This window comes from Anguilla anguilla, chromosome 16, assembly GCF_013347855.1.
Source record: "Anguilla anguilla isolate fAngAng1 chromosome 16, fAngAng1.pri, whole genome shotgun sequence".
NCBI lineage: Eukaryota > Metazoa > Chordata > Actinopteri > Anguilliformes > Anguillidae > Anguilla > Anguilla anguilla.
Genome location: NC_049216.1, coordinates 19,945,256 through 19,971,689, shown reverse-complemented (window position 1 = coordinate 19,971,689; position 26,434 = coordinate 19,945,256). Strand labels below are relative to the sequence as shown.

At 45.7% G+C, this 26,434-nt stretch overlaps 1 protein-coding gene across 1 annotated transcript; it reads right to left on the bottom strand.

Moving 5' to 3' along the window:
• Positions 1–5,357: 5,357 nt before the first annotated feature.
• Positions 5,358–26,067, bottom strand: LOC118214911 (Krueppel-like factor 13). Its single transcript, XM_035395205.1, has 2 exons — positions 25,270–26,067; positions 5,358–7,733 (listed from the first exon to the last, which is right to left on the bottom strand). The coding sequence occupies exons 1-2, from the start codon at positions 25,706–25,708 to the stop codon at positions 7,438–7,440; spliced, it is 735 nt and encodes a 244-aa protein (XP_035251096.1). The 5' UTR covers positions 25,709–26,067; the 3' UTR covers positions 5,358–7,437.
• Between the last annotated feature and the right edge of the window lie 367 nt (positions 26,068–26,434).

Here is a 26,434-nt window from a genome sequence, read left to right as displayed (position 1 = left end):
TAATATTAAAGTGAAACCTAGTTAGTGGCCAAAGAATCAAACAAACGCAGTGAACCACAACACGATGAAAAATGAGTTGCTTATTTATGAATTTATTTCCAAATGTAAACTTCACTAATTCATGCATACAAGTTAAGACAACGTTCAATATTTTACAATTTTGTTAATTTTTGTATTTGCATAGGACATAGTCACAATATATTGTCTAAACGAGTAAAAAATAATGTCATAAAAAGACACAGCAGAGCAACAATAGACCAGCACATTAATATCTGCAGAATATATGGAACTGTACAACCGCAATACTTTGAACGTAGTGATTTGGTTGATTGTGAAAAATATGATACAACTGCAGCTTTGATGTGGTTGTGGAAAAAATAAGGAACTGGCCAAAGTTCATCAAACGTTATCAAACAAAGCAGGTAACACAGGTGCTAACAGAGAGAGAGCAGCACCATCGAGTCACTGAAACAGGCATTGCATGGCGGTGTACAAAAAAGAGAGATTTAGTAGGAAGGCAAGTTATGTTCACAAGGAGGACACATGTCTTTGTATCATTAAAAGTCTATGATGAAGGTAGTACGATTTAAACCAACCTCAACCCCCCAGTGCTGGAGAGCCACAGCGTCACCTCCAGTGCTTTCATATTAAACTGAACAAACTCAGCCGAACCAATGAACCAGGTGAGCTGACCTCACTATGTAATCACTCAATTTGATTTCAATCAAGTGTTGAGTAGCAATAAAAACCATCAGACCTTGTGGCTCTCCAAGACTGGGGCTGGGGAGCTCTGGTTCAAAGGTTACTGAAGGATAGATGATTCATACCTAAATAACTGAGGACATACTGCCATCAAAAATGTTTGCTACAAATGACTGCATGACATGTCCTATAGAAAAAGGACGGCATGTAGATGACAAAATGTAAATATGAAACCACTGAAAAAAAACAGAAAGCAGAAGAACGTGTATACCTTGCCCTTTCTTTGAACAGATGAAAATGAGCTGTAAATCAGCATTAAGCCAAAAGTAAGGTTTAACTTGAGCAACACCTATATTTACTCAGTAAAGAATTTCTCATTTGTTTGGTACAGGGAATGGGAATCATAGAGGTTACTTTCAACAGGTCAAGCCAAGAAGTGAGAATTTGTTCACCTGCGTGCATTAGGCCATGCAGAGAATGAAACAACTGCGCAAAGGAGCGCAAGGGCCACAGGTCCCCAGCTATCTTCTGTGACAAAGGAACACAGTGCCTTCTGAATGAGGTGTGCAATGACCGCGTACACTCAATTACACTTGCGTGAACTCAATGAGGTAGAGGCCTATGCCTCAATGTATTTCTTTTATCACTGGACTAAAACCTGCAAGCCCTTCACTAATCTGTGAACAAATACATACTGATAATGAAAGCCACAAAATAGCTGAGGTCCAGTTTTAAGCAGAACATGGTGTTAAAAAGTAATTATGGGCATTCTTTTGCACAAAAGCACAGGACAGCATTCATATTTCCATTGAAATTTGGCCCATGGAGAAAATGTAGCTGCAGAACACAAGGCTATCCCCCTATCGGAAGAAAAACACCCGCATTATCAGAAAAGATGGGACAGAGTAGATAGCATGGGACATCAATCTACATGGAGAAGAGACAGGGTATCCAATTGCTGTGCAAAGTTTTGTGGCAATCATCAAGGGACAAACAGATATAAAGTCCTATTTCAACATTCATCCATTCCTGAAGCCTTTGGTAAAAACTCCTGACAGGGGCGAGGCCATGTGGCAAGTGCCAAGTGTGGCCTGTCACTCAGCCCGGCTACTGACGCACGGCATCCATTTCAGTCACTTTCACACCCGCAGAACAGGCTTCGCCTGATAGGTCCTGTTGTCACAGCGAGCCAGTGCGCCCTGTCACCATTCCTCTCACAACCATAAGCAACTGCGGTAATGCAAATTCTGATGGGAAGAAAGGTTTTCAAAGAAGTTTCATTCGATACACTGACATGTCAAACCAGAAAGCAGCTTTCCTAATTCCCTTTTTTGGCAGGATTTGGGGGTGGAGTTTGTTTGAACATGACAGTATGTCATATGGTTTGTTTGTACTGTATGTTTGCTTTTTTTTAGTCAAAGGACCAGCCTACAAATCATAAACAATGATATTTCTGGGAAATATACGTACATACAAGAAAGAAGCTACCTAACTGGAAAACAAATTAAAAAGAAAAAAAGCAGAACATGTAAAGGACTAGTACCCAGTCTATCTCTTATTCACAAGATGTTAAAATAAATGAATCACAGTCAAAATACAGTACAAGTAAAAAATAAATAGATAATATTCAAATGAAGGTCCAATACATTGGTTTGATGCAAAGCAGCAAATATGTCAAAAGCAACCGCAATCCTTTGGAGCAAAGTGGCCATTTTCTTGCAATATAGAGCGCATTTATATTTTATATGAAAGATTTGCTACACCTGACTGCATTACATATTATTCCTACACAAAATAAAACTTTTCAAGATGACAAAAATAAAACACTAATACAAAGCATTTGGAAATGCAAGAATTAAAACTATACTTTCTTTAGTTAGATAACAATAAATCAGTTAATTAGCTAATATCAAGCCAATAGCAAAGAGTATGAACGTAAAAATACTTGCATATTCAATACACAAAAACTTAATTTTCATTCAATCCTGTACATATACATAGAAACATGTTATATATATATATATATATATATATATATATAATCACACATACAAAACTATACATTTGTTTTGTAATGTCTTCAGATATATGGAATCTGTCTGTTCATTGTCACTTTAATGGAATGATCACTCTATGCCTTTATTGTCACACAAGTCAAAGTTCAATCACACAGAGCCTGTGTCCACACATCATTCGCAGTTCATCCCCAACATAACCTTTATAAACAGTCATTAATAAGATTTAAGATTTCGTCAACATGGCCAATGACAAAAATCATAATAACACAACTTAACATCAAAAAACAGATCAACCCAGGGGACAGACAGACCTATAAAAATGAATCAAAGCAAAATGTACATGCATGTATAAAATACATCCCCCCTCCCCAAAAAAAGAGTAGCATTGAGTTTGCTAATCTAGTATGCCCCCCCCCCCCCCCTTGTAGTTTACAAAATAATTAAGTCAGTTATCTGAGCACCCTAAATGGTTACATTTCAAATTTATTTTTTTTATTTGGAGTTTTGTTCCAAACAGTCTTGGAAAAATGTTTGCTGGCCTGTTTAAATGTGTATTATGATGATATAGGTTTTGTTCCCCATCTCCTACGCTAAAACTCATCAAAATTTCTACCAGCATGCCAGCATGGAGCAACGTCTTGAATTTCAGAGAGATGAGCTATCTAGATGGAAAACCTACGTCACAATGCTGTGGTCTCTATGGTCATGCGACTTTCAAAATGAAACAGAGAAAAAGCACAAAGCCTTTAAATGGTGAAATGCACCTTTAGAAAATTTGGGTGAATTCCCTTTTTAACTTAACCTCCTCTGTTCTTTCCCAGCAGCAGATGCTGCAGGGTTTCATAGAAGTAGAGTTTACATTTAAACTCTGGAAACAAACAGCATTCAGTGTCTTGAAGTGAATGAAATACATTTATCTTATCTCAGTATTTTAGATATACTTTGCGTCTAATGCAAGAAAATTATCTGCACTTTCTAGCCAAAAACCGGAAAAAGCAACACACAAAATTAAAATATAGACAAAACAAATAAAATAACATATTAATGACAATAAATGAAATAATAACAATAATAATTTCATGTGACCTGAAAACAGAAAAAAGTATCTGAAAATCACCCCAAAATAGCATGGATTTAAAAAAATGAATATACCCACTATTCATTAAAATACTCGCCAATGTTGATTTGTTAGCCAAGTGTACAATAAACACTTGCATCGCAACCAGACAGATCCCAGTTTCTCTATAGCCTCTTTCATATTTCAAAACTCAGGTAGATCTGGTACAGTAAAAAAAAAAAAAAACACAGGTGCATGAATGATTCAAACAGTCAACAGTTCTCTGATAACATGAATGAAATCAATATGATTCCAGGATCTATTAGAAGAGACTAATCACCCAAAACACAACCCTGTCAAGTGAAATATGTCCTCTGTGAATGCTTAACGTGTATTTACACCTGTTTTCTGAGCGGGAAACCCTGAAGTGCTGGCATGTAAAACTACTGAAGATCTGACTCTGAGGTCAGGCAGTAGCCAGTTACTGTATATATGTCTATGACTGTACCTGCCCTGTGTCCATTTAAAAGCACAGGCCGACAGGTTCTGCAGATGAAATAGCATCTACGTGGGGAATGTGTGACCGTACGGGGGTGTGGAGAGGTGATATCCAGTTGAGAGAAAGAGACCAGGTATGGACACTGTCTCAGGGACTGAGGTGATGCCACAGATATTCTATTCATCGCACCAGGTTTCCAGCTCTGAGGTTCTCAACATTGAGAATTCTGGTTCACCAGTTTGCTAGGGGTGTGGTTGGGAGGAATACCTGGGGTTGGTAAATACAATATCTGTGGTGAGGTGGAGGACAGCTTCCTGCGTGTCTGCTCCTACTGACCGGCAGTAAGGGGACAGACTGAGGGAACCACAGGAGAGCTGCCCGTGACAGACTTTGCACTGCATGTGCAATTTAACCGAGATAAGCAACTGAAAAAAAATAAAAACAGAGGTAGGGACATGCAACTGTCCGAGTACGCCCTACCGAAATCAGCCCTGAGGTAAATGTGTCTTTTATGGATTAAAATGAAACAAGAAGCAGCCTGCACACTCAAGCAGCTCCCATGATTCTGGATTATGAAATGAGTAAATTACACTCTGAAGATGTGGAATACTCAAACAAACAAAAAAAAAAAAAAAACACTGAAAAAAAGGAACTAAAATGAGTGGTCCTGCTTAGGCCTTTTCTGTACACAAGCGTTGTTCTACACTGCATGCTCTAATAACTCAAACGTGTGTACTCGCGGAGTGCCGCGTGGCGCGATGCGGCACGGCTTCGAAGCAGTACGGCAAGTGGGACTGGCGAGTGTGCCGTTAAAAAATGCCTTTCAAAAACTGAAGGGGGGGGGGGTGGGGAAGCGGCTCCGTTTTAGAACTCAAAGCATCGCGTTGCAGTCTGGATCCTGTTTAACGGAATAGGAGTTATAGAGGAACTGCGTTATATGTGGTTAACTGCACAAATACTGCTGCAGTGGGGCAGTATATTTTTATGAAGGGTGTTTTCTTTACGGGGCGGGGGAAAAAGCTTGATTATGTGCCCTATTTTCGGTGGCTGGGAAAGGGGGACTAACATTTGCAGGGAAACGGGGTCGGGAGGGGGTTTGGGGGAGACAAGGCTGGCCATTCACAGAAGTACACCTGCTTCCTTCTCCCCCCACCCCCCCCGAATAATGCCCCCCTCCCACTGCAGCTGGGCTCCAGTCCCAGCGCGGGATGTTCCTCTGCAGGGGCAGGGTGCAGAGAGCGGCTCTCGAACCCGGGGACCCGCCGGGAGACCCAAAAGCAGGCGAGACGGGCACAGGCTTGAGGACAGACATTCATTTTTTATTTTTTATTTTTACATTTTGACGGCATTGGTGTCTCATGTCTCAAAGCCAGTGCTTAATCTGTTCAGCTTTTTTCCTGAAGGGCCTTGAGCTAGCCAGGCCTGGGTCTGTGGAGAGGACCGCCATTTTCCGCACGCAGCGAATGTAAACTTCGCCCGCATTTCCCTTTTTTAATCCAGTTGGATGAGGTTTGTTTGAGAGCAAAAGCTTTTTGCTAGGGTGGTATGAACCCCGTTTGTAGAGAGGAAGGAGTCTGAAAGTGGTTGTCTAATGTATTCCGCGGCGCGATTAAAGTTTTACGAGGGCCTCCCCAATAAACAGGAGACAGACGGCCCCCTGTCCATCCGTCAAGGAGGTACCATGGCGCTGCGGTAACCGCTATCAACCATTCAACCAACATGGACAACATCAATCACACCAAATATGGGAGGCGCCTCCCCTGATATTGCCTGGGTAACAGTAGGAGGTGCTGCACCACATATTGGACCAGCTGACAGTGGTTGTGAAGCTCTGCTCGGTGGGGAACGTGCTACTTGACGGACGAGGAGCATGTTTTGGTTTTTTTTTCTCACCGAACAACAGCAGGGGTGAATACCAGCATCCCGCGCAGGGGGGACCCCCACTCCGGGAGGTCCGCTGTGTGCCCCAACCCCAATCCCAGTCCCGACCGGGTGGGGCTTGCGCTTTCCTTTTGTCTGTTACAGACAAGGGGCGTGTCCCACGGCGTTTCCATGGGATCGGGCGACCCCGATAAAGCAGGGCCCTTTTATCTGGGTCCGCCCGTCTCAGACCCGCAGCCCTGCCCCGCGCAGATAGGCGCGTAACTGGGGCGACTGCGGTGCACGCGGCGGGTTTCACTGAGCCGGGACAGCAGCAGGCGCCCCGGCCCAGCTCAGGCCCGGCCTCAGCGCAGCACTGGGCACACGCACCCTCCCTAAAAGCGCAGGGCATGGCGGAGTCAGGAAGGACCCCGTTTCCTTTGAAACGCTAAAGCACTTCTGAGTGGAAGCTGTGCTCGCTGAAATGTGCTTTCAAAAGTTGTCAAAATTTTGTCTGGTTTACCATTTTGTTGAAATGAAAAGCAAACGACGACAGGCGTGGATGTTCCTGCGTGTTATTTCCAGTCAAATAAACATTCAAAGAGTGGTCTTAGTCTGACTTACATCCTAGAGTGGAGCAGGGAAAAAAGTAAATAAAAAAACATAAAACCATGGTTTTAAATGAACGTTCATCCAGTGCTAGTTTCCCTCCCCCGATATGAAAACTAACAAAATAAATGCAGAGTGCAAATCCTGTTCGAATGTAAGGCTGTATGTCTTCGTTGTGTTCATTCTTTCAAGCTAAGGAGGCCATCCCTGAGCAGGGTGCAAAATTCAACTGCGTTGAATTTCAGAGTAAAGTGATGTTTGTATTGTGCAGTCAAGTTAAGTAGTTAAGAAAACAACTGTACTGAGATCCTGAGGTGTGGATGAGAACCCCCCATCCCCCGTTTCATTTTAAATAAAGGTGAAGAATAATATCACTTGCATACCTGCAATTTTTTTTTCTGATCTGGGTTGTTTAAATGACAGAAAGGAAAATTAAATAAAAATGCAATGGACAACCAGGTAGTCAGCCAGAAGCTATATAAAAATTACAGACATATTGTACACTATGCAAATATTGCCATTTGTGAAAGGCTTGTTTTTTCGTATTCAGAGTTGCACAAGAGATTGCACTACAATACGTATGTATGTACAGTTCAGTACAGTACAGCAAGCAGGGGAGGAGCTAGAAGGGGCGTGGAGAACTGTGCAACACAAGAGTCGGGAGGAGAGGCCGGGGCGGGGCGGGGCGGGGCTTAAGGCGAGCTGGCGGGGCTGAGGGCGGGGCTGGAGGCGTCGGAGCGGCTGTAGTCGCTGAGGGAGCCGGTGCGCGTGCCCGCGCCGCCGTGGGGCCGCTTCAGCATGCCGGGCTGGAAGTCGGAGTGGCGGCGGGCGTGCTTGGTCAGGTGGTCGCTGCGCATGAAGCGCTTGTCGCAGAGCGGGCAGCCGAACTTCTTCTCCCCGGTGTGGGTGCGGTAGTGGCGGGCCAGCTCGTCCGAGCGCGCAAACTTCTTGTTGCAGTCGGGCCAGGTGCAGGGGAAGGGACGCTCGCCTGTGACACGGGGACAGCAGCCAGGTCAGACACAGCGCTCACACGGCACTCAAACAGGACATGTCCGCACTGGCAGAGGACAGATTAACACTGTCAGTGTCGATGCCTCTCCTGTCTGTGTTCATATATCCTTTGCCAGAAGTGCAGACAACCCTGACATGAATCATCAGTGAAATAACATCAGCAGCACTCTCCTAAGGTCAATGTTGCAATGTTGCTCCCAGTCGCTCTCACTCAGAGACTATTACCTGAAGAACACAAAACTTAAGACACAGGGCAAGACTGAGTGCAGTTTCTATGGCAGCTCTTGGCTCATATACAAATACACTGTGTGGCTGGGGTTTCGATTCTGCCATTTGTCATTTCTGTACTGCGATCCTATCTCGATCTGTAACTCTCTCGCTTTCCCCCTGTCTTAATGAAGTGAAAAAGTTGGACCGTATGCTCTCTCTTTAAAAAAATACATAAGTTCAGAAACAGGCAATAGTCAGTGCATACCCTTTAGGAGGTAGAACAGGCAGGCAAAAAAATGTTGATCCTCATAGGGTGAGCTGGTGCTGACTGAGGTCAAACAGCCCCACCCCCCCTCTGCCATCTTGCTGACTGTCACTCAAGTAAATGCAATGTGAAAGCACAGAAACCAACTGCAGAGATCTCATCTCACTTGCAAACCGGTACGCGCCCCATTTACGTTTCAGAGAAAGCCGCAGCTGAATGAAAGCTGGCGCCCGACCAAAACTGGCCCTCCAGTAATTTCTCTCAACAAAAAAAAAGGTTGATGTGCCACCGTAACAGCGGAGATGCCTTTGTTTTCCTCTCCATTCACAGAGACACTTGCGCCCACAATGCGTTTTGTCGAATTAGCAGGACGCCTTTTTGTTTCGCGAGCTGAAAGGTGTTGTCCAAACAAGGGGGCCTTAAAAAGCTTTTAAATCTTTTCTGCGGGAAACGTCAGCTAACAGGATGGAGAGGGCCGCGGCAGCCGACCCCGCTGAGCCTTTCGCAAACGCTTCCTCAGCGGCATCGTCACACACGACCACTGCCTGGGTTAAGGAGGTGCACATGCCGGTGTGCTCTGAACCCTGTGTGACCCCCCCAACTCCCTCTTAAAATAATGCACACGTGGACTTTCACAGCCAGTTCATACCAGATACCCGTCCCTCAGTCTCTAACGATCACCTCGGTGACCACAGAGCTGTACAGAGGACTCCCTGCCAAGAATTACTTATCAGCCAAGACAGTGCAGTGCAGTACCTAGAGTGACTGTTTCCTGACCTGTATACGGGTCCCCCATGTGGGCAAGCATTCGATCCCCTGCTACGGCACCTTTTGAGCTGTAATCCCTTCTCCATCTGTTACCCACTTTGCTTTTTAAATGTTTGAATGAAGTAAAAAAAAAACGGACTGGAGGGTAGACTGAACGAACTGTCTGGCTGGCCATTAAAAAAAAGAATTCATTATCACATTCACAGGATGCTTTCTGACAATGACCGCTCAGAGGTGACCTATGACCTCTGGCTGACACAACGGCAATGACCTAAGGCACCAAGGCTCAGAGTCAGCAGCTAAGCAAAACAGGCACCACCTCCGCACAGGCATAAAAGATTTGCAAGCCCTCCATTTTTATGGGTCACTGGTGAGAGAGAGGTGACCTTCTCTCAGGCTCCAAGGGCTTAAATGGGGCGCCATTTTCACTGGTGAAAAGCCCATGGCAGCCGGTGAAGATATCTACTGCATATTGCTCGGCCCTGGAGGGCTTTTGACTGTGATTGGCCCGGGGAGAAGGGGGGACAGCCAATAGAGTGACAGGATAGAGAGGTCAGTGCGTGTGACACGCCACAGCCGGGGCTTGGAAAACTGGCCAGAGAGAGAGAGGCAGGATGAGCAGGGACGCCCGTCGCTGCTTCTCATTGCCAAAGCAGCTCTCCTCAAACCGCAGAGGTTTCCGGAAAAACCACACTACGCTACAGTCATCTCTGTCAGGAGGCCAGACGCACGGGTTCATTAGCCTGGTTCTGCAAAAGGCAGCCATCTTTCACAGCTCCCTTCCCGTTCCACCATACAGTATAAGCATCTACGATTGAGTGCATGAGAAATTACCCCCTACCCTCTCCATGAAAGCCATAAAAGTGGTTGTGGCGCAAATCCACCCATAACCAGCTGTTACAATATATCTTGGTGTGGCTCTCTCATTGTGCGCTCTTTGTGTGAAAACAGAGTCTAAATCGAACATTGCGCATACGGCGGCAAAACACGCCCAAAACGGTTTTCCTTTTTGTTTCCCCTTCAGTCATACTCCGCCCGACAACAAGAGGCACCATTACACACTGAACAACATCCCCACTTCCCGGAGTGTTTCTGTTGTGCAACACCAATGATACAGGCTCATGCTTTTAAAAATGTTTTTTCACACAGGTCAGCGCCTGTCTGACATTTGATATATAAAATGGATAAATAAAAAAACTGGTCTCGACATTTTTGACTAATCTGTTGTTAAACTGTAAGCAACAAGCTAGCCAGATGCATACAGGAGCATTTTGGACTGCCCTTTGCCTCCCCTGTCTGCCTTCCCTGAAGACCCCGGTAGGGAAAAAATCCCTTCTGCTGTCTGGAACACACACATGAAACACACAGAGGAGGGGAAAACATGCTCCTTTACAGAGGCCCCTCCCCTCCCCCTCTCCATTGCTAGGATACAAAGCCAGTGTAATCAGCAGGCAAAGCAAGTCCAGACTCCCACAGTCTGTATGTGCACTGAGCCAGCCTCACCTACAGACAGCCGCAGAGGAGATAGCACTGCTCCCTTTGGATCTGTAGGGATCTGTACGCATACGCACACGCACACACACACACACACACGCACACAAAAAGATACATCCTAACCTAACCCTGACCGGCATACAAATACACGCATACATAGACGCACAGACATACAGACATTTGCACACACAGAGATACACAGCACATACACGCATTCACTCACAAAGGAACTACCCAAACCACACACAGCACAGTACATACTGTACATACAGGCACAGAGATGCACACACATACACACACTCAGAAAAACATACACGCAACAGTCCAAACAAACACAGAGGGTCATGTATGTTCGTTCCCATTTAAACATCCTGGACCTGATCTATAAATACACAACGCGGAACACATCAGATTATTATCCTAAGGGAGGAAGGACTATAGGCCTCATCGTTGTTTTCTTCATGGCTTTTTAAAGTGGATTTATTTTTCAGCGGGAACCTGATCCTGATCGGAGCTCAGCGGCTGATTAATAAAAGAAGGAGCCCGTGGTGGGCGGCGGCCCCGCTGAGAGAGCGGCGGGTTCGAGTGAAACGTAGCCTTTACTTAACCGCACGCTGGGAGGCCTGACAGCTGAGCCATCCCATCCAGCACCATCAATATTTCACAGGGCACCAGAGGGGACTGGGGCAGCACGTGGCGCTGGCTACAGAGACACACCTCGACACGCAGCCTCTAAAAACCGCCGGGGTGTATATCAGGCAGAGGGATCCATCTGAGAACAGACCGGAGTGAGCACATATGTGAAGTCTGCTGCCCTCCCGCATAATAATTTAGACAGACCTTATCAGATAACGAGCCCTATTACGCAGACAAGGTGCGAACCGTCAGACGCATCCGCTAACCTACGGAGGCGGGGCATTAAGGCGCGTCTAACTCAGTTTCGGTAAACTGTAGCACTCGCGCACTCGCAGTGCAGTCGAAGGTTGGCGTAAGGGAAATAAATTACGTGGATGTGGTGGAGGTTTGGTTTCAGTATCTCCAATCAGATCGGTTTTTTTCTTTCCCTTCAGTGCTGCTTCATAAAGGCCATAGGCCAGCAGGCTGCTTGATCCTGCCTGATGCACTTGTCCAGGAGCTACAGAGTCGTCATACGTACATTTATAGAACATTAAAAAACCTCCTCAGGGAAATGTTGTAAAAATAGCCTGCGAAACAAGGAGGTTCTTTCCCCCCCATCTTCACTGGATATCAGCTTGATATATCCGTTTATTATCTGTCATTTTTTTATTTTTTTATTATTAAGACTTTATAGTAGTACAAATTGTTTATACACTGTACTACACTTTGGATGCACCACAGAAATTAAGAGACACAATACATACTCCATGCTTCAGTTCTGTTTTATTGAGGCACTTGTGATGCTCCACAGCCTCAATGGGTCCACCACAGTCAACCAAACCCGTAAGAAATCTGAAGTAGCAACTCAGTTATGCATTATTAATATAAACGTCTGGTACACAAAAGGTAGCACTAAACCATATAAATCATTTTCCTTTTACAAGAAACCAAGTTAAACTACGCAGGTCCTGGTTTTGGTTATACACTTTGTTGTACGTCGCTCTGGATAAGAGCGTCTGCCAAATGCCTGTAATGTAATGTAATGTAACCTAAAGGCTATACAAAGGGGGCATATCTCAGAAGTATTTCTAGAGAACAATATTCGTAAAAATAAAGTGTTTGATATAAAGAATTGAGTTGTAGTGAAATATAAGATGTGCTTAAAAAAATGTGCTTAATAAACTGCGCAGTTTATGAACACCACCCACGAAGCAATGCTGCACAGTCGACGCCCTCAAATGTACCCAAGAGGGAAAAAAACACAAATAATTACCCAGATGCTGATAATAAATATGAAACAGAATAGAGGAAGCATGTTATAGACACCAAGCTCGTGTTTTTACTGACACACCCCCAATTGCACCACGCAAACCCCTGTTGACGCAAATGGGTTGACTGTAGACCACAAAACTACAAAACGTGGAAAAAGAAAATTTGCACAGGACGAAAGAGCAATTCCACTCCCACCCAGGAGCATTTGTGCTGCTGGTGTCACCAAAATAGGGCCCGTCGTTCCTGTTTTAAAATGCTCAGCTAAGTGTGGTGTGCTTCAAAACAAGGTCAAACACAGCACGGATGACTGGTGAATAGGAGTAAGCTATCTGAGGGGGGAGGGGGGAGCTGGAGGTGGTTAGTCCCAGAAACGTGCGCACGCGCACACGCACACAGCGATGCGTCAGCACAGGGGGGGTGGGGAAGGGCGTGCGAGCTTCGAAATGGGGGACCACTATCCGTGCAAGGCCCCCTGCTCCAGGCCCACATCACCTGTTAGCCTCCCCCCTCAAAAATGACCCCCAACAAAACAACAAAAAATTTGATTATGGACCCCAAATACTAATTGCATAAAAAGCAGGTTTTTAGTTCTGCAACATGGAGGAGGTTATCTGGCTCAGTTTGTATGGTACAAACAGAGCTTTTGTTCTGGAGGGAGTGGAACAGAGGTGCGGTGGTGACGTGTGTAACCCTCACACCGCAGACCACTGTCTCTGCAGCTGATTTACGGCAGGAGATGGCCGCCCTCCATTTTTACACCCTGCTCTTACGCGCGTCGCGCGCACTCGGTCAAAACTGCACGTGTGCTGTGAGGTCACAGCCTGGGCGGTGATGTCAGCACCGCAGGGGGAAGGGCAGGCTCTCTCAGGAGTGGAAGGTGCGCTGTGCGCGGCTGGCCCTTCTCGGACTGGGAGGAGTAATTAAGGAGGCTTCGGATTGCCGCTGTGACCTACTTACCCCGATCGGCGGTAACGGGAGGCCGGTATACTGTAACGTGCTCGCGGCCCAAAAGCCAGCACCTTCTTCAGGAGCCGTGCGATTATGTCACAGCTAGTTAGGTTATGTAAGCACTCCGGTTTTGTGCCACTGGGTCACTGAGCAAAATCCCTCCCCAAATCTCTCTCTCTCTCTCTCTCTCTCCCTCCCTCTCTCTCTCTCTCTCTCTCTCTCTCTGTCAGTCTCTCCCTCCCTCTCTCTCTGTCTGTCAGTCTCTCTCTCTCAGATCAGGGTGTTAGTCAGATTAAGATGGAGGTAAAATGTGCAGCAGGATGAAATCTGAGACAGTGTGAGACCACAGAGGCGCTCGGGCCACCGCGGAAGAGATCGCGGCCAAATCGCTCTTCCATCTGGCCGAGCCGGGAGCCGGGAGCCGAACCTCGGGGGGCGTGGCGTCACCACCTGTTTGGGGCAGAACATTCACCAGTCCTCCTTGACGGGCAGGAGCGACAGCCAATCCCCGCATGCTTCTGCTGCACTCAAGCCTGTGGCGAGAAGCTTATGTAAAAACCTATTAAAACAGCGGGCACAAACGGGCGGGGCACAGATGATAAGCCCTAAAAGATACTGTAACCCCACTGGTCAATCTGAGAGAGAGATGGGTAGAGTCACATGTGGCCCAATTTAACTGCCCAAGAAGGGCGTTGACACAGGGAATCACTTTAAATCAAGCACACAACTGCTTGCAATCAATTTAGGTTTGGCTCTGGCCATCCCAACAACAATTAATGTATACTCAAGATGAAGTGTGTGTGTGTGAGAGTGTGTGTGTGGGTGCGTGTGTGTGCGTGCATGCGTGCGTGCGTGCATGTATGTATGTATATATGGGGGATGGATGGGTGGGTGGGTCAGGGGGCTGACTCATCACAAGACTGTAATTTACTTCCTACTGCTGAAGTTTACGGCTCTGGCCACGAGCCAATCAGAGGCCGGACGTGGGTTTCTACTGTGGGTAATGAGAAGACACTGACGCGCTGCCTGGGCAGGCTTTTCATTATGCTAATCACTTAAACAGTATTTACTCCATGACTTCACTGCAGAAACTGTGGAAACACTGCCCCTGCTTTTCAGAAAAAAACATACAGAGCTAGGTTAAAGGGGCATAAAAATAGAGAGAGAGAGAGAAAGAAAGAAGGAAGATCTAGATGGATTTTCTGGAGTTCTGTCTAATTTCGCCACTGACTGATAAGCTACACTCATGCTTACACCACGCAGTCTGGAGGCTAACCACGGTTTTGTGAGGGAACGCCATGTGCGAGAATCTGATGAGCTGTCTGTGCGTTGGTGTGAAGAGGCGACCAGAATGGCCTCTCTGCTCATTATAAACCCTTCTGTCCCAGTACAGGGCTGATGGGATACAAAAGCTTTACAAACCCCGAAGTAGGGTGAAGCTGAAAATGGGCGTCAATCACTACTGTGTGACCAATCAAAAGACCGCTCTCCGTAGGAAAGAAAGCTAACCCTGTAGCTTCACACAGGAGTGCATGGGGGACGTGAATTTCCATAAAGAGGGAAAAAGGTCCAGGAATCTTCATGCTAAAGAGAAAGAAAACAGACACTGCTAACAGCCCCCACCCACCATATAAGCAAACGGAGAGACCTCCTTGAGGTCTCTGTTGTTCCAGCATCCAGAGACAGGGAGATGGGTGAGGAGAGGCCAGTCAGGCTGAGATTAAAAGAGTAAAACACACACGGCACCTCTGACCCGTGTGTGTGTGTGTGTGTGTGTGTGTGTGTGTGTGTGTGTGTGACATCATCTGTGCACGCTGACGCAAGTGCGTGAGAGAAGCATAGTGCAGAGTTCAGTCAAAACCCTCTGCAGCCCCCTGTGGTGAAGCACATCTGTGCGTGTGAGCACATGAATGTACGCGTGTGTGGTTGCGTATACGAACGCATAAGTATGTGCCTGTATTTGTGCGCGTGTGTGTTTAAGTGCCAGTTCGTGCATGTATGTGTGTGTGCATACATGTGTGTGTATGTGTGTTTATGTGCTTGTGTGTGTGTGTGTGTGTGCGTGAATGTGTGTGTGTGTGTGCGCACATGCACATCAGTGTGTTAGGGTACATCACACCATCACACCCCCAGCAAAGGCTGCTACATCAAACGAACAGTCAGAGTGGTCACATGCCCCCCCGCTCAGCGTGCCACGCCCTCGGCAGGGTCCTGTGCAGGGCCAGATCAGCCTGCCGTGACAAACAAAACACCCCCCCCCCCCCCAGCCCCAGCAGCAGGCAGGGAGGGGCCCACACCTTGCATCAGACTTCAGATTCCTTATGGAAATAAATCTGCTTTTACTAGACAGCCTGCAGAGAACTGCGCTCTGTGCACAGCCTTAACTGAAAACGCTCGAAGCCTGATCTCACTGCAGGGAGAACGCGGTCTCTTATTTATTTTTCAAACTCCTTCTGTTTTTTTCACTGTGGTTATCTGAGGACACAAAGACAGCTGAAGCCGTTGGAGCGTTCGTGACTTCTGCGAAGAGCAGGCGTGAAGCGGTATCTCAGAATGTGTGACTCTCCGAAACTCCCACCCTAATTTGGTTCTCAAGACCTCTGTTAAGAAAAAAACAAACCAAAAAAAGAACACGTTCTGAATTTTCAACCTACACCTAAAACGACCCTGCCTCTCTGTGGAGCTAAGTATGATGATATGAAAATGATTTCAGCTCAAAATCGCGACTCCACCCCCTCTGACACAGCCCAGCCTGAGATCTCTGCACACCATCTCCACAGTGACTGGCAGCACCGAGGGCGGAGCTTTCACCTCTGAATGAGAAATCGAAGCGTCCCCCCTCCCCCATGTCCTCCTCCTCCTCCTCCTCCTCCTCCTCCTCCTCCTCCTCCGCTTCCCCCATCTGCTGAATGTGTCTTTTCTTCATCTGTGCGCCCGGCTATGAGCGGCTCAGGGACAAGACAGCGCAGGCTGTCCGCTTCATTACATAAGAGAGATAAACACACATGCGCGCACACACACACGCACATGCAAACACACACACACACACACACACAGACGCACACACGCTTCCGTTTCTGACACCAGGTCTGAGGAGATGTACGCTCGTTTCTTGCGCTAGCTGGGCGGCGAGTGCACAGAGGGCAGAGCAGCCTTACTTCATTCACAAAGTGCCCCTGCAGCAGAGGTCAGCGTTCAGCATGCTAATCCTGCACAGGCAGCTGAGCAAACGACCTACATCAGCCGAGGGCAGCCCTGTTTATCCCAGCAACGCGTCCCCACAAAACACGCACGCACACACATGCACACAAGCATGCACACGCACGCACAGACACACATACACACGCACCTACACACGCACAGACACACACACACACACTCCATTCCACGCTCCCCGTTCCCACAGCAGGGCCGGGGAGCGCAGAAGTGTTCGCTCTGCTGTTCTGCATGAGAGGCTCAGGGGTGGTGCTCGTGGCATGGGGGGGGGGGGGGTTAACACACCATCTCCAGATCCCCCTCTTCCTGCCCACGGTAACTGACACCCTCCCAACCGCCGGAACGGCGAGGCCTTCCAAAGCTAAGAGCCGCCAACCGTCGTGCCATTATTTTTCTGACCCGCAGTGGGCCAAAGAGCTGGGGGGACGGGGTGGAGACAGAGCTGCTTTCATTAAACTGAAGCAGACCTTCAACGCGTGAGATCTATTGTGTACGAAAGGCAGTCGCACGTAGTCCCGTACCAGACTCTACCTCTGGGCTGACAGGCTACTTTCAGAGGTACAGCAAAAGCCTTTTCATCTTTCTTTCACACACGACAATCACAACTGAACCAGCTATCTATAGTTATTATATTATACTGTCTGTAGATACTATATGTATTTACACAGACATAGAGATATATATTTTATTGAGGAGGGGAAGAATAGAAGGGGGCAAGTGTGCCTCTTCACAGACAAAATTTTACAGGATACATCTGTCATTCCAGGAAAGAAGCTGTCTGTGCCCAACAAGATGCCGTCCTCCCCCACCTCGTCACTGAAATTCTGACTGCAAGCCGAAAACGGGACGAACGGGGAGGGAACACCGTGGAAACGACCCCCAAAGGAGAAGGAACCGGAAAAAGTGTTCAACACTGATGGCTGGTCAGGAACTCACAGAGAGGAACCATTCAGCCACACTGGACAAGCAGAGCAGGAAAGGAGCAATGACACTAATTTATTTACAAAACACAAACATTTATTACAACCCATTACACAAATTCACTTCTGCATTAGGCACGCGTTGCCACTGTACAAACGACCAAAGCCTAGCAGGTTTGGGTAAAAACTGTCGCTTGCGCTTCAGTTAACTATTATATTTTTCATTTTTATTTAATTTTTGAAAACGTATATCGTTCAATGACGTAGATGAACGGGTATCTTCTTCCAAGGCAACTGGCTACATAGAACACAGGACATGTACAACTACATGCTTGTGCGATATTGACAGAGTCCTTGACAATCCAACAGCTCTGAACCAAAGCTAGAACGTTCTGTGCTGTTATTTACAGCTAGCTGACACAGCTAACAAGACACCGCAGCTGGCTTGTGTTTGTGGTATGCAGCATAACATTAATATACACTTTAAACATAATTAGTCAAATGAGTTATGAAAAATAATCCAAATTTAATATAAATTGCAAATGACAAATCTAACATCTTTTAATTTTGACAAATCAAAAAAAAAAAAAGGTTTTTTGGGTGCCAAATAAAATTGGAACTAAAAAAAGGGCAAAATATTTTCTGAGGGATAAATTTACATTTCCTCACTCAGCTACTTTATGATGTTTCACTTTCCCCACGCTTATATACTTTTCCAAGACCACCACTGTCCAGCAAGGTTAGGCCAGAACGAGTGCTCGGTAGGTAAACGGAGCAAGAAAGGAATGCCTATTAAGGTATATGCAGGTGAACCAATATACAGTAGAAACATTTATGGAGGCAGCTTGCCAAAGGTTAATCTGTACAAGGATTACAAGGACCTGGCCCAGGGGAAAGAGCACACGCTGACCTTGGGGCCTCAGACGCCTGCACAATGTTCTAGGATCAGTCATGAACTGGACCAAGGGGGACAGCTGTGGACCGCCATCCCCACTATCTCTGGCAATGGGAAGAGAGAGGCAGAGGGACTACATGTGCCAAGGCCCAAAAATAACAGAGCCATGTGGGAAGGAAAACCTCTGAGCAGAAATATTTGGTGACTGAAGGGAGCCCCTCTCAGTTTTAAAATAAATCAAACCCCTTTTTTGGAATGGTGACATTTTTTACTTTAAAGGCTTTCACTCTGAATATGTGATTCCTCACTTGATTGTAAAGTTGGATACACTAAACGGCAATAGGCATAGTGACATCCCTTTGAGAAGGGGGAGGGGGGGTAATGTGTATGAGGGGACAGTAGGGGGTACTTACGGTACAATTCCAAAGGACCCCACTGGAAGACAAAGACTGGGACGATAAAGACAATAAATGTAACAGACTGTGAAATATGTCATTACAGCCTTTGTCTACTGTACGTGTGGAAATGTAGCGGCTCCCAGTCATGATTAGAGGCAAAGTTTAGTCCCTCTTTAGGCTGGGGGGAGGGCAGACTTTCTCTTTGTGTTAGCCGGGCTGTGGGAGACTGCGAGGGCTAGCGAGGCTCACTGTGAAAAGGATGTGACTTAATGAGCTCGTCAAAGGGCCACTCGTGTAGCCTGAGCTGCCAGCTTACATTACCAGTGCCATGGTATGTGTGGAACCACACATCACCCCCGCGCTTGTATGGTGGATTTAAGCCCCATTAGGAGAAAAACCCTGTTACGGACAAAGGCGTTTGGACGAAAACACCTCACGCAACAGTAGTTCCGCAGCCCAGATTTTTTTTTTTTTTTTTAAATGACACCAACAGTGAGCACCTTCTGATGAGGCACACTTTTTACAATAGCCAGGCTCCAGAGAGCGGCCTAAAAAAACGCATCTGAAAAAACAAAAGGACACTTCTAAACAGCATCTAAAAAGGTCGCCTTCTCCTTGTGTTTAAACCCTTCAGTTTACGAAGCGGGTCCTGTTCTTGACACATACTTCCTAGTCCCAGCAGATGACAAGCTACAGCACTTATACAAGCTACAGTGCTTATACAAGCTACAGTGCTTATCCAATCCTGCGCATCAACTCCTGACTTTATGTCCCCCGTTTTCCATCAGCTTAGCACAAGAGCGTTGAGTCCGGGGGGAACCGCACCTCCCTTTCCTGGAGATCAGACAAAGCTGTCTGGTAACCTTAGACCCGAACCTGCCGCAAGCAGCCGGAGCCGAAACAGAACACGGCATAATGAGCAATTTGTATTCAGCAGGAGTTGAGATCCCCTGTCTGCCGTGCGTGACTCCTCCTCCCAGCCCGTACCCTTCCTGCTTCAGTGTCACAATAAAAACATAAAAGAAGGCCCCAGGAGTTTACCCACCCTCATTTTATGACACATAAGGTGTCTGCTTTTGGCTGCAGTATCATCTGTTCTGGAGCCTCACTGTTCCCAATGACTGGAAAGATGGAAAAAAAGAAAAAACAACAAAGGAAAACATTTCTGTCATCGAGCTGTTCGGTCTACTCCCTCAGCGAAAATTAAAAACTGAGACGCAAACATTGTTAGCAGTCAGCCATTATGTACGTAAAAAGCAAAACGGTTTCGTAAACAAATCAGCCAAGGTGCTCTGAAATCTAAACAAGCCACACTGTATTTGTTCGATGACAAGGCTTCGCATGAGTTTATGTAACTGTGAGCCTCCGACACCAAGAGACGAGGAAAAAAGGAGCTTTGAATAGAAGCAGAAATTGAGACGGAGGGGAGACACACTGCCGACAGGCTCTGATTACTGAACACGGATCACGTTTGGGCAATGATGACCATTAGATAACAGAGACATCTCGCCACTACCCACAGGACCAGCAACACCGCCAAAAATATATGTCAATATAAATGTCACAAGAAACACAAAACTTTTTGCTAGTCTGATGAGTTTATGAGAGCATTACGGATATCTTCTGTAACAGCATGTCTTGTGACACACATTACAGTAATCCCTCACAGTCAAGTTGAGGGTTAAAGTGAAGTTAGGACACGAGGAAGGATCTTCAAAAATAATTTGGAGAAAGTGCTGATTCCAAACTTCAGCCGAACTTCCACCACTGTTCTGTAGGTACTGATGCTAAATTTCAGACTCTGCCACAAGAGTTTGCTATTAAATTTGAGCTGTCAATCAGGTAACTGCACTGTAACTGGGGGGGGGGGGTGCAATCACTTTCTGCTTTCTACCCAAGTCATTTTTTGAATGAATAGAACTGTACAATGGTAGAATAATTTGTAGATGCATTACAAATAAACAGCACTTGTATTTCTAATTAAATTGCACCACTTCTGGAAGCAGATAGATCTGTGTGTCTTCTTCTGAGGCTCAATGCCAAAAAGAAAAAAAAAGCATTCGTAACCACCTCCATTACTCGATTAGGCCTTGAGGGAGCGTGTGTGGATCTTATGCTAATCGCTGCTGCGGAATCACCCCGGGCGGTTACGGGGGTACGCCGGGGTGGCCACGCCTCCGTTTCTACAGCTTTGGAAGGAGCTGAGGCCAAAATCTCCATTCCTCGTTTTCCTAGTCTCTGCGGCTCCAAAGAGGACTGAATGCAGTAAAGTCCAGAGAACCCCATTAACATCTTAGGAAAAGCCAGCTTGGCCTAAATGCCCCTTTGATTAATTCCCATGTAAAGCCCTGTTACTTGTGAGGCCGCAGGTCCTCGCCGTGGACCCAGTGCTGGCCACGGCCCTCCATGAGCAGCTCATCTCGACCCGCGCCTCTATACCAAAGACCCATCCTCCCGCTGGTTGCAGGGTTGAGCGGCACAGCTAGCTGCTGATGCAACTCAGCCCAAGCCCAGTCTTAACGGTGACTATTTAAACAGAGAGGAGAGTATATCTGAAGCTAAAGAATACGGTTTGGGAGTTTCAGATGCACACTAAGAGGTTTGATTCTTAATTCAAAATTTTGAGTTTCATTCTCTCTTTTGTATTAACTACGTAATCTCTTTCTTTCTCAACCTTCCCAAAGAGTTTTTCTTGATTTGTTCATTTTGGCGTGAGACATGTCTGCATTGCCAAAGATAGTTAAAGCTGCTGAGTAAGTGATTCTGACTTTCAACACTGGAACAAAGTCAGCTTCTTCTTTCTGCTTATTTCCCTTTTGATCCTGAGAAAGCGTTGGCCGACTCCCACGATCACCCTGCCCCCCCCCTTCCCCCCCACCCCCCACCCTTTTGTGTGCACAGCAATGCCTCTGGGCTGTTTTGACTACGTATGACATACATATTCACTGTTACTCAGGCAGACAGTAATTATTACTTTCTAGTAATTCCAAAGCCAGATACCCTTTCTCAAAAAATTCCATTTTGCCAGACCTTGTGACACTTTTATAACTCATATAACTCATTATATCAATTTTTACTCTCTGGTCCAGCCTACCCAGCTGCCCAAAAAATGCCAGGACATGCAGAGCACGGGGATTGATTCAGATCAGCACAAAGGCAAGTGTTTAGTTGGCACATGCTCCTTCAACTGTACAGATAATCTACATTTGCAAAAAGTGGGAAAAAATTTCCAGGGCAGAACATCTGACACCTTGTTGTCTCTTTGTATTCCATCTATCTTATTTAAATAAGAAATACAAGCACTTAAAATAATAAATTCTGTAAAATATCACTGCTTTTCAATCCGCATCAATTCTTAACAACCAACATGCATATGACTTATGAGCATAAATACACAATGAAGCAATCAGTATAGTTGAGCCAATGAGTGCAATAACCTCCACAGTGCATGCACACAGCAAAAAAACAAAGAAGAAATGCAGCAGTCGGTGTCATATTGGTAAAAGGAGACTGACATCTACAACGAACCAATCACAAAAAATACAGGACATGCATCCACATTTAGGAGGTTATGCCCAAAAGCAGCAAAAAAAAAGTGCATAAGTCTGTTAAAGTAAAGGTCTTGGTCTCATTTACTTTCTTTCCGGATTTGATTTACAGTTCTTCTGGGAATCTGCATGCAAGCCATCAGATATGGCATGATTGTGCATGCAGTAAGGGGGTGGGGAAGCAATTACAGTTAGTTCAATGTGATACTATTCAAAGAACCTATAGTCAAAACAGGTGATTATCCATGGTTTGGCATTCCGCTCATTTTTCTGGGTCAAGGCTTTGCTGCCCCAGTCTGAAGCGGTATAGACACACCGTGGCAGAGCCCTCTGCACTCACACAGTGCTATGCAGACTGCAATCCAACACAGTTCCCCTGGTTTCCACTGCATTGAGACAAAATGATATACAGCAGGGAGTCAAGTGAGGACTCACAGTTCTCCTGGCTCTGGAGTCAGTTTTTTTGAAAAACACAGCGCTCCCTCCTCGGGTCGGATAGCGCCGTATAACCGGGGATGGTGATCGGTTCGCTCTTTGCTCAGCTAGTAGAGACTGGGGGAAAATGTGCTGAGTGCTGAGGAAAGCAAGCCGAGGACAGAGCGCAGGTTGGCGGGGCTGTCGCTGAACTCAAATGACCCACATTCTCTGATTACCCAAACAAATGAGACGGAGAACTCATTATTCAACCAGTTGCGGAGGGCAGGGGTGCAGCCCAATCAAATGCGAGGAGTGGGCAAAAAAATAAAAATGAAAACAGTGAGACGACTGGAGCCTTTGGCTTTCTATTCACAGAGTCGCGTGTCCTCAGGTGAGATGCCAATGCGACAGCTGTTTAAAGGCTACGCCCGCAGGAAACAAGAGCCTTGCTACGTAAGGAGGGTGGAGCAAAAAGCTGTTTCATTTCAGCAAGATACTGTCATTATAGCTGAACCTATTCTCCAAAATATATATTTTTAAAGGAGATTAGGTACAAAATTTCACACCCCTTTTACAAATTATGATGTCTGTAAAATTCAGTAAGATGCACACATCTACATTCAGAGACTTCAGAAATATTAAGAGCATCAAAATATAGACCGTTTACATGCAACGTGTGCAAAGCATTAATCTGTAAATACTGACTTTTCCCTCGGGCCACAAAAATATTTAGCCATTATGAATAAAATTCTACAACTACACACACCGTCTACAATGAATGTAACCCACATAAGAGAAAATCATCCAGGCATGTTCAGAACTGTAATTAAAAACATATATTTTTTGGAGTGAAAGGGAGAATAGACATGGCTCCACAGAGCTAGGAACAATAACCCAAGCCATTTTATGAATAAATAATAAACATTTTGATGTTCTGGTTATAACAATTGCATGTATAATTATATGTGTATAATATTTACTCTTAAATTTAGGATGTTGGGTGGTTTGTAGTCTATGGACTTTCATAAAAAGTAATCATAAAAGTCATTAATAAATAGAACTTTTTGTCCCTCCATTTACTGCTTATTGTAAATGGTGACTGAAGTGCACAGCACAGTAGATAATATTACAAGCAATTTCTAGGAGGTAACCTGCATTTGAACAATCCTGCTTTTCTTCCAGGTAATTACTTCAGTGCCATCTATAGTAGCAGTCAAATAATTAGTCACAATGCTAACAAGATTAAAATTAAAACATGACCGTGAAACAGCAGTATTTCCCCCACAGAAGTAAAGGATTTCCATGGTTTGAGTGGGACCGTGCATCACTAACTGCTGCAGGAGATGCTTGTTGTTGGATAGGGGTGGAGCTTGGAGACTAAAGACGTTTTCACAAAGCAGCACTGCGGCATTCATTTCGTTCAGACCCACACAATACTGTCTTTGGAAACGTAGGATCTAAAGATGGTCTTTCTCTTATTATTTTTTCACCCCATCGACATCACATTGGACTGCCTGCACGTACACCCTTTTCTTCCTTTCTGAGCTCAGCTAGCTGCGTCTGTTGCTAGCCAGATCAGCTGGCAGTCTGCTCTGGTGGGGGTGTGGCACGTCACAACAAAGAGCAAAAGAGTCAGAGATGGGCAACTGCAGAAGTCTTACCGACCCCCACTTTTCCTATATACTGAAGAGCTATTTCTACAGTTCCAGAGGATTATAAAACGGTTACCAGTCTACCGAAATATTAACAGATGTATTGTATTCGCCAATCGTCGTTCCCCTGCAGGGTAACACCGCTTACGTCTTGCTAGTTTCGAGAAGTTGTGGTATTCAGGTTTGCGTCTTGTTGTCGTTTTATTCACTGTAAATTATATTAATTTCACGCCATGGTTTATTTTACCTGCGCTCGAGTTCAAGTGAGGAATTGCGATATTGTCGAGCACTTTCGACTTGTTTGAGAGCAAAGTCACGTGTAAACGTTACACGCGCAACATAGCAGCTTGTTTTTCCACCGCATTTTCGCAGGAGCCGGGCGTCAGGCGCCCTGATACAAGCCGATGAGGTTCGGATGTCGAAGTAGAAAGGACATGGACAAACTGGGAGTATATAGACCAAAAAACTGTTTTATTTTTTTTTAAATTTTTATTCAGGAATTGCTATACTATTGGCTAGAAACGATAAATGGATTTTACAAAACCGCCAACCTCTGAACTTTACTATATTTCAATTGCGTGTAAGCAGTAGCCTAAGACCCAAACGCTTCGCTAAACCGTTCATTAAAATGTGTGTATATATACCCGTATATTTGCACGCGTATATTTGCACGCAGATAACCAGTAGTGCCTTTGTTCAACTACTACTAGAATTCACAAGTGGGTGGAGTTCTGTTCTGCACATTGTAGCCTACATTAATGTTGACTTTGTTTTTTCCCCCCCTTCATCACACAGTAAGAATCCACATACGTATGAAAATAATTTATATTTCATCGCCCTCGTTGTACTTTATTCTGGGATTAGCAAACGCTCTGCATAAAAATGAACTGACCTGTGTGTGTCCTTAGATGGGCTTTGAGATGGGACGATTTGCCATAAACTTTTTCGCAACCTGAATAGTGGCATTTGTGCTTTTTCTGGGGAGATTCGTGTTCAATTCGACCCCTCACACGTTTGCCTCTTTGTTTGGGACCCGCTTCGACGTTGACGGTGGTAGGTGTGGCAGAGTTTCCGTCCTCTCTTGAAGGGGTCGGTGGTTTATTCTCCTCTGCCTGGTTGGCAAAACTGGTAGGGTTTTGCTGGTTGAAATCGGCTAAAATTCTGGCCACGACGAAAATAGAGGGATTGTCTTTCACCAGAGTCTCTTTAGTCTCCTCTCCGTTTCGCGGGGCAGACGCAGTTTCTGGTTTAATCTCTCGGTTCCCTTTGGGATCGTGGACAATGGCACGACTGGACATTGACACAAGGCACTCTGCAGCAAAGTGATCCATTTCGTTAAAGAGATTGCCCCTGCGTTTCTTCGTGACATTCAAAAAATGACTGCTCGGTTTAAAAAAAATCCCGATCCCCCGTGGCTCTCCCTTTTTTATGATGCTGATGTGGAGGTAGCTGGATGTCACATTAGAGAAAACTCACTTTATGAGCTTACCGGCTTTTCAGCGAAAATAACATCCTGGTCGCAAAACCATTTGAATCGAAACGCAAATACATTAGACAACACGTTCCCTCGCACTACATAAGCTTTGATTATGATAAAACGCCAGTAAAATTAACAATCATTAAAAATAAAACTCCCATCGTTGCTTCTATCCTCTTCCCTGCATAGTGACAGTATACTGTTCTCTTATTAGTGCTGTTTCTATCCACGCTGGGGGCGTGTCTGCCTGGAACATTGGGCGGTGTAGTCACTGGAGCCGCATGTTCATTGGATACCCTGTGTCCCAAAGTGCCTCTTTTCTGCTTCTTTCAAAACTTTCAGATACAAAGTTGAGTAACGCATTTCAGGGCTGGGTGCGCACAGCTTTACACCTCCGAAAGTAAAAATAATTTCACAAATAACGGCGTGTTCTCCAGCAAATGTGAGCGAGGGGGTGGTGTCATGTTCAGAGCATGATCCTTCTGCCTGGTGTTATAAAGCAGACGGAATTAATGGATAATTTACAGAACATCCAAAATCAGCAAACACCACACAAGCTTCAAAAAGGGGGGGAAGTTAA

What these genes read in the sequence shown, in the direction of transcription:
- LOC118214911 (XM_035395205.1), bottom strand. Translation starts at nt 25,708, where the DNA reads ATGGATCACTTTGCTGCAGAGTGCCTTGTGTCAATGTCCAGTCGTGCC. An exon ending in CCATCTAAGGACACACACAG is followed by an intron (nt 7,734 to 25,269) that starts GTCAGTTCATTT and finishes CCCGTGTCACAG; the next exon opens with GCGAGCGTCCCTTCCCCTGC.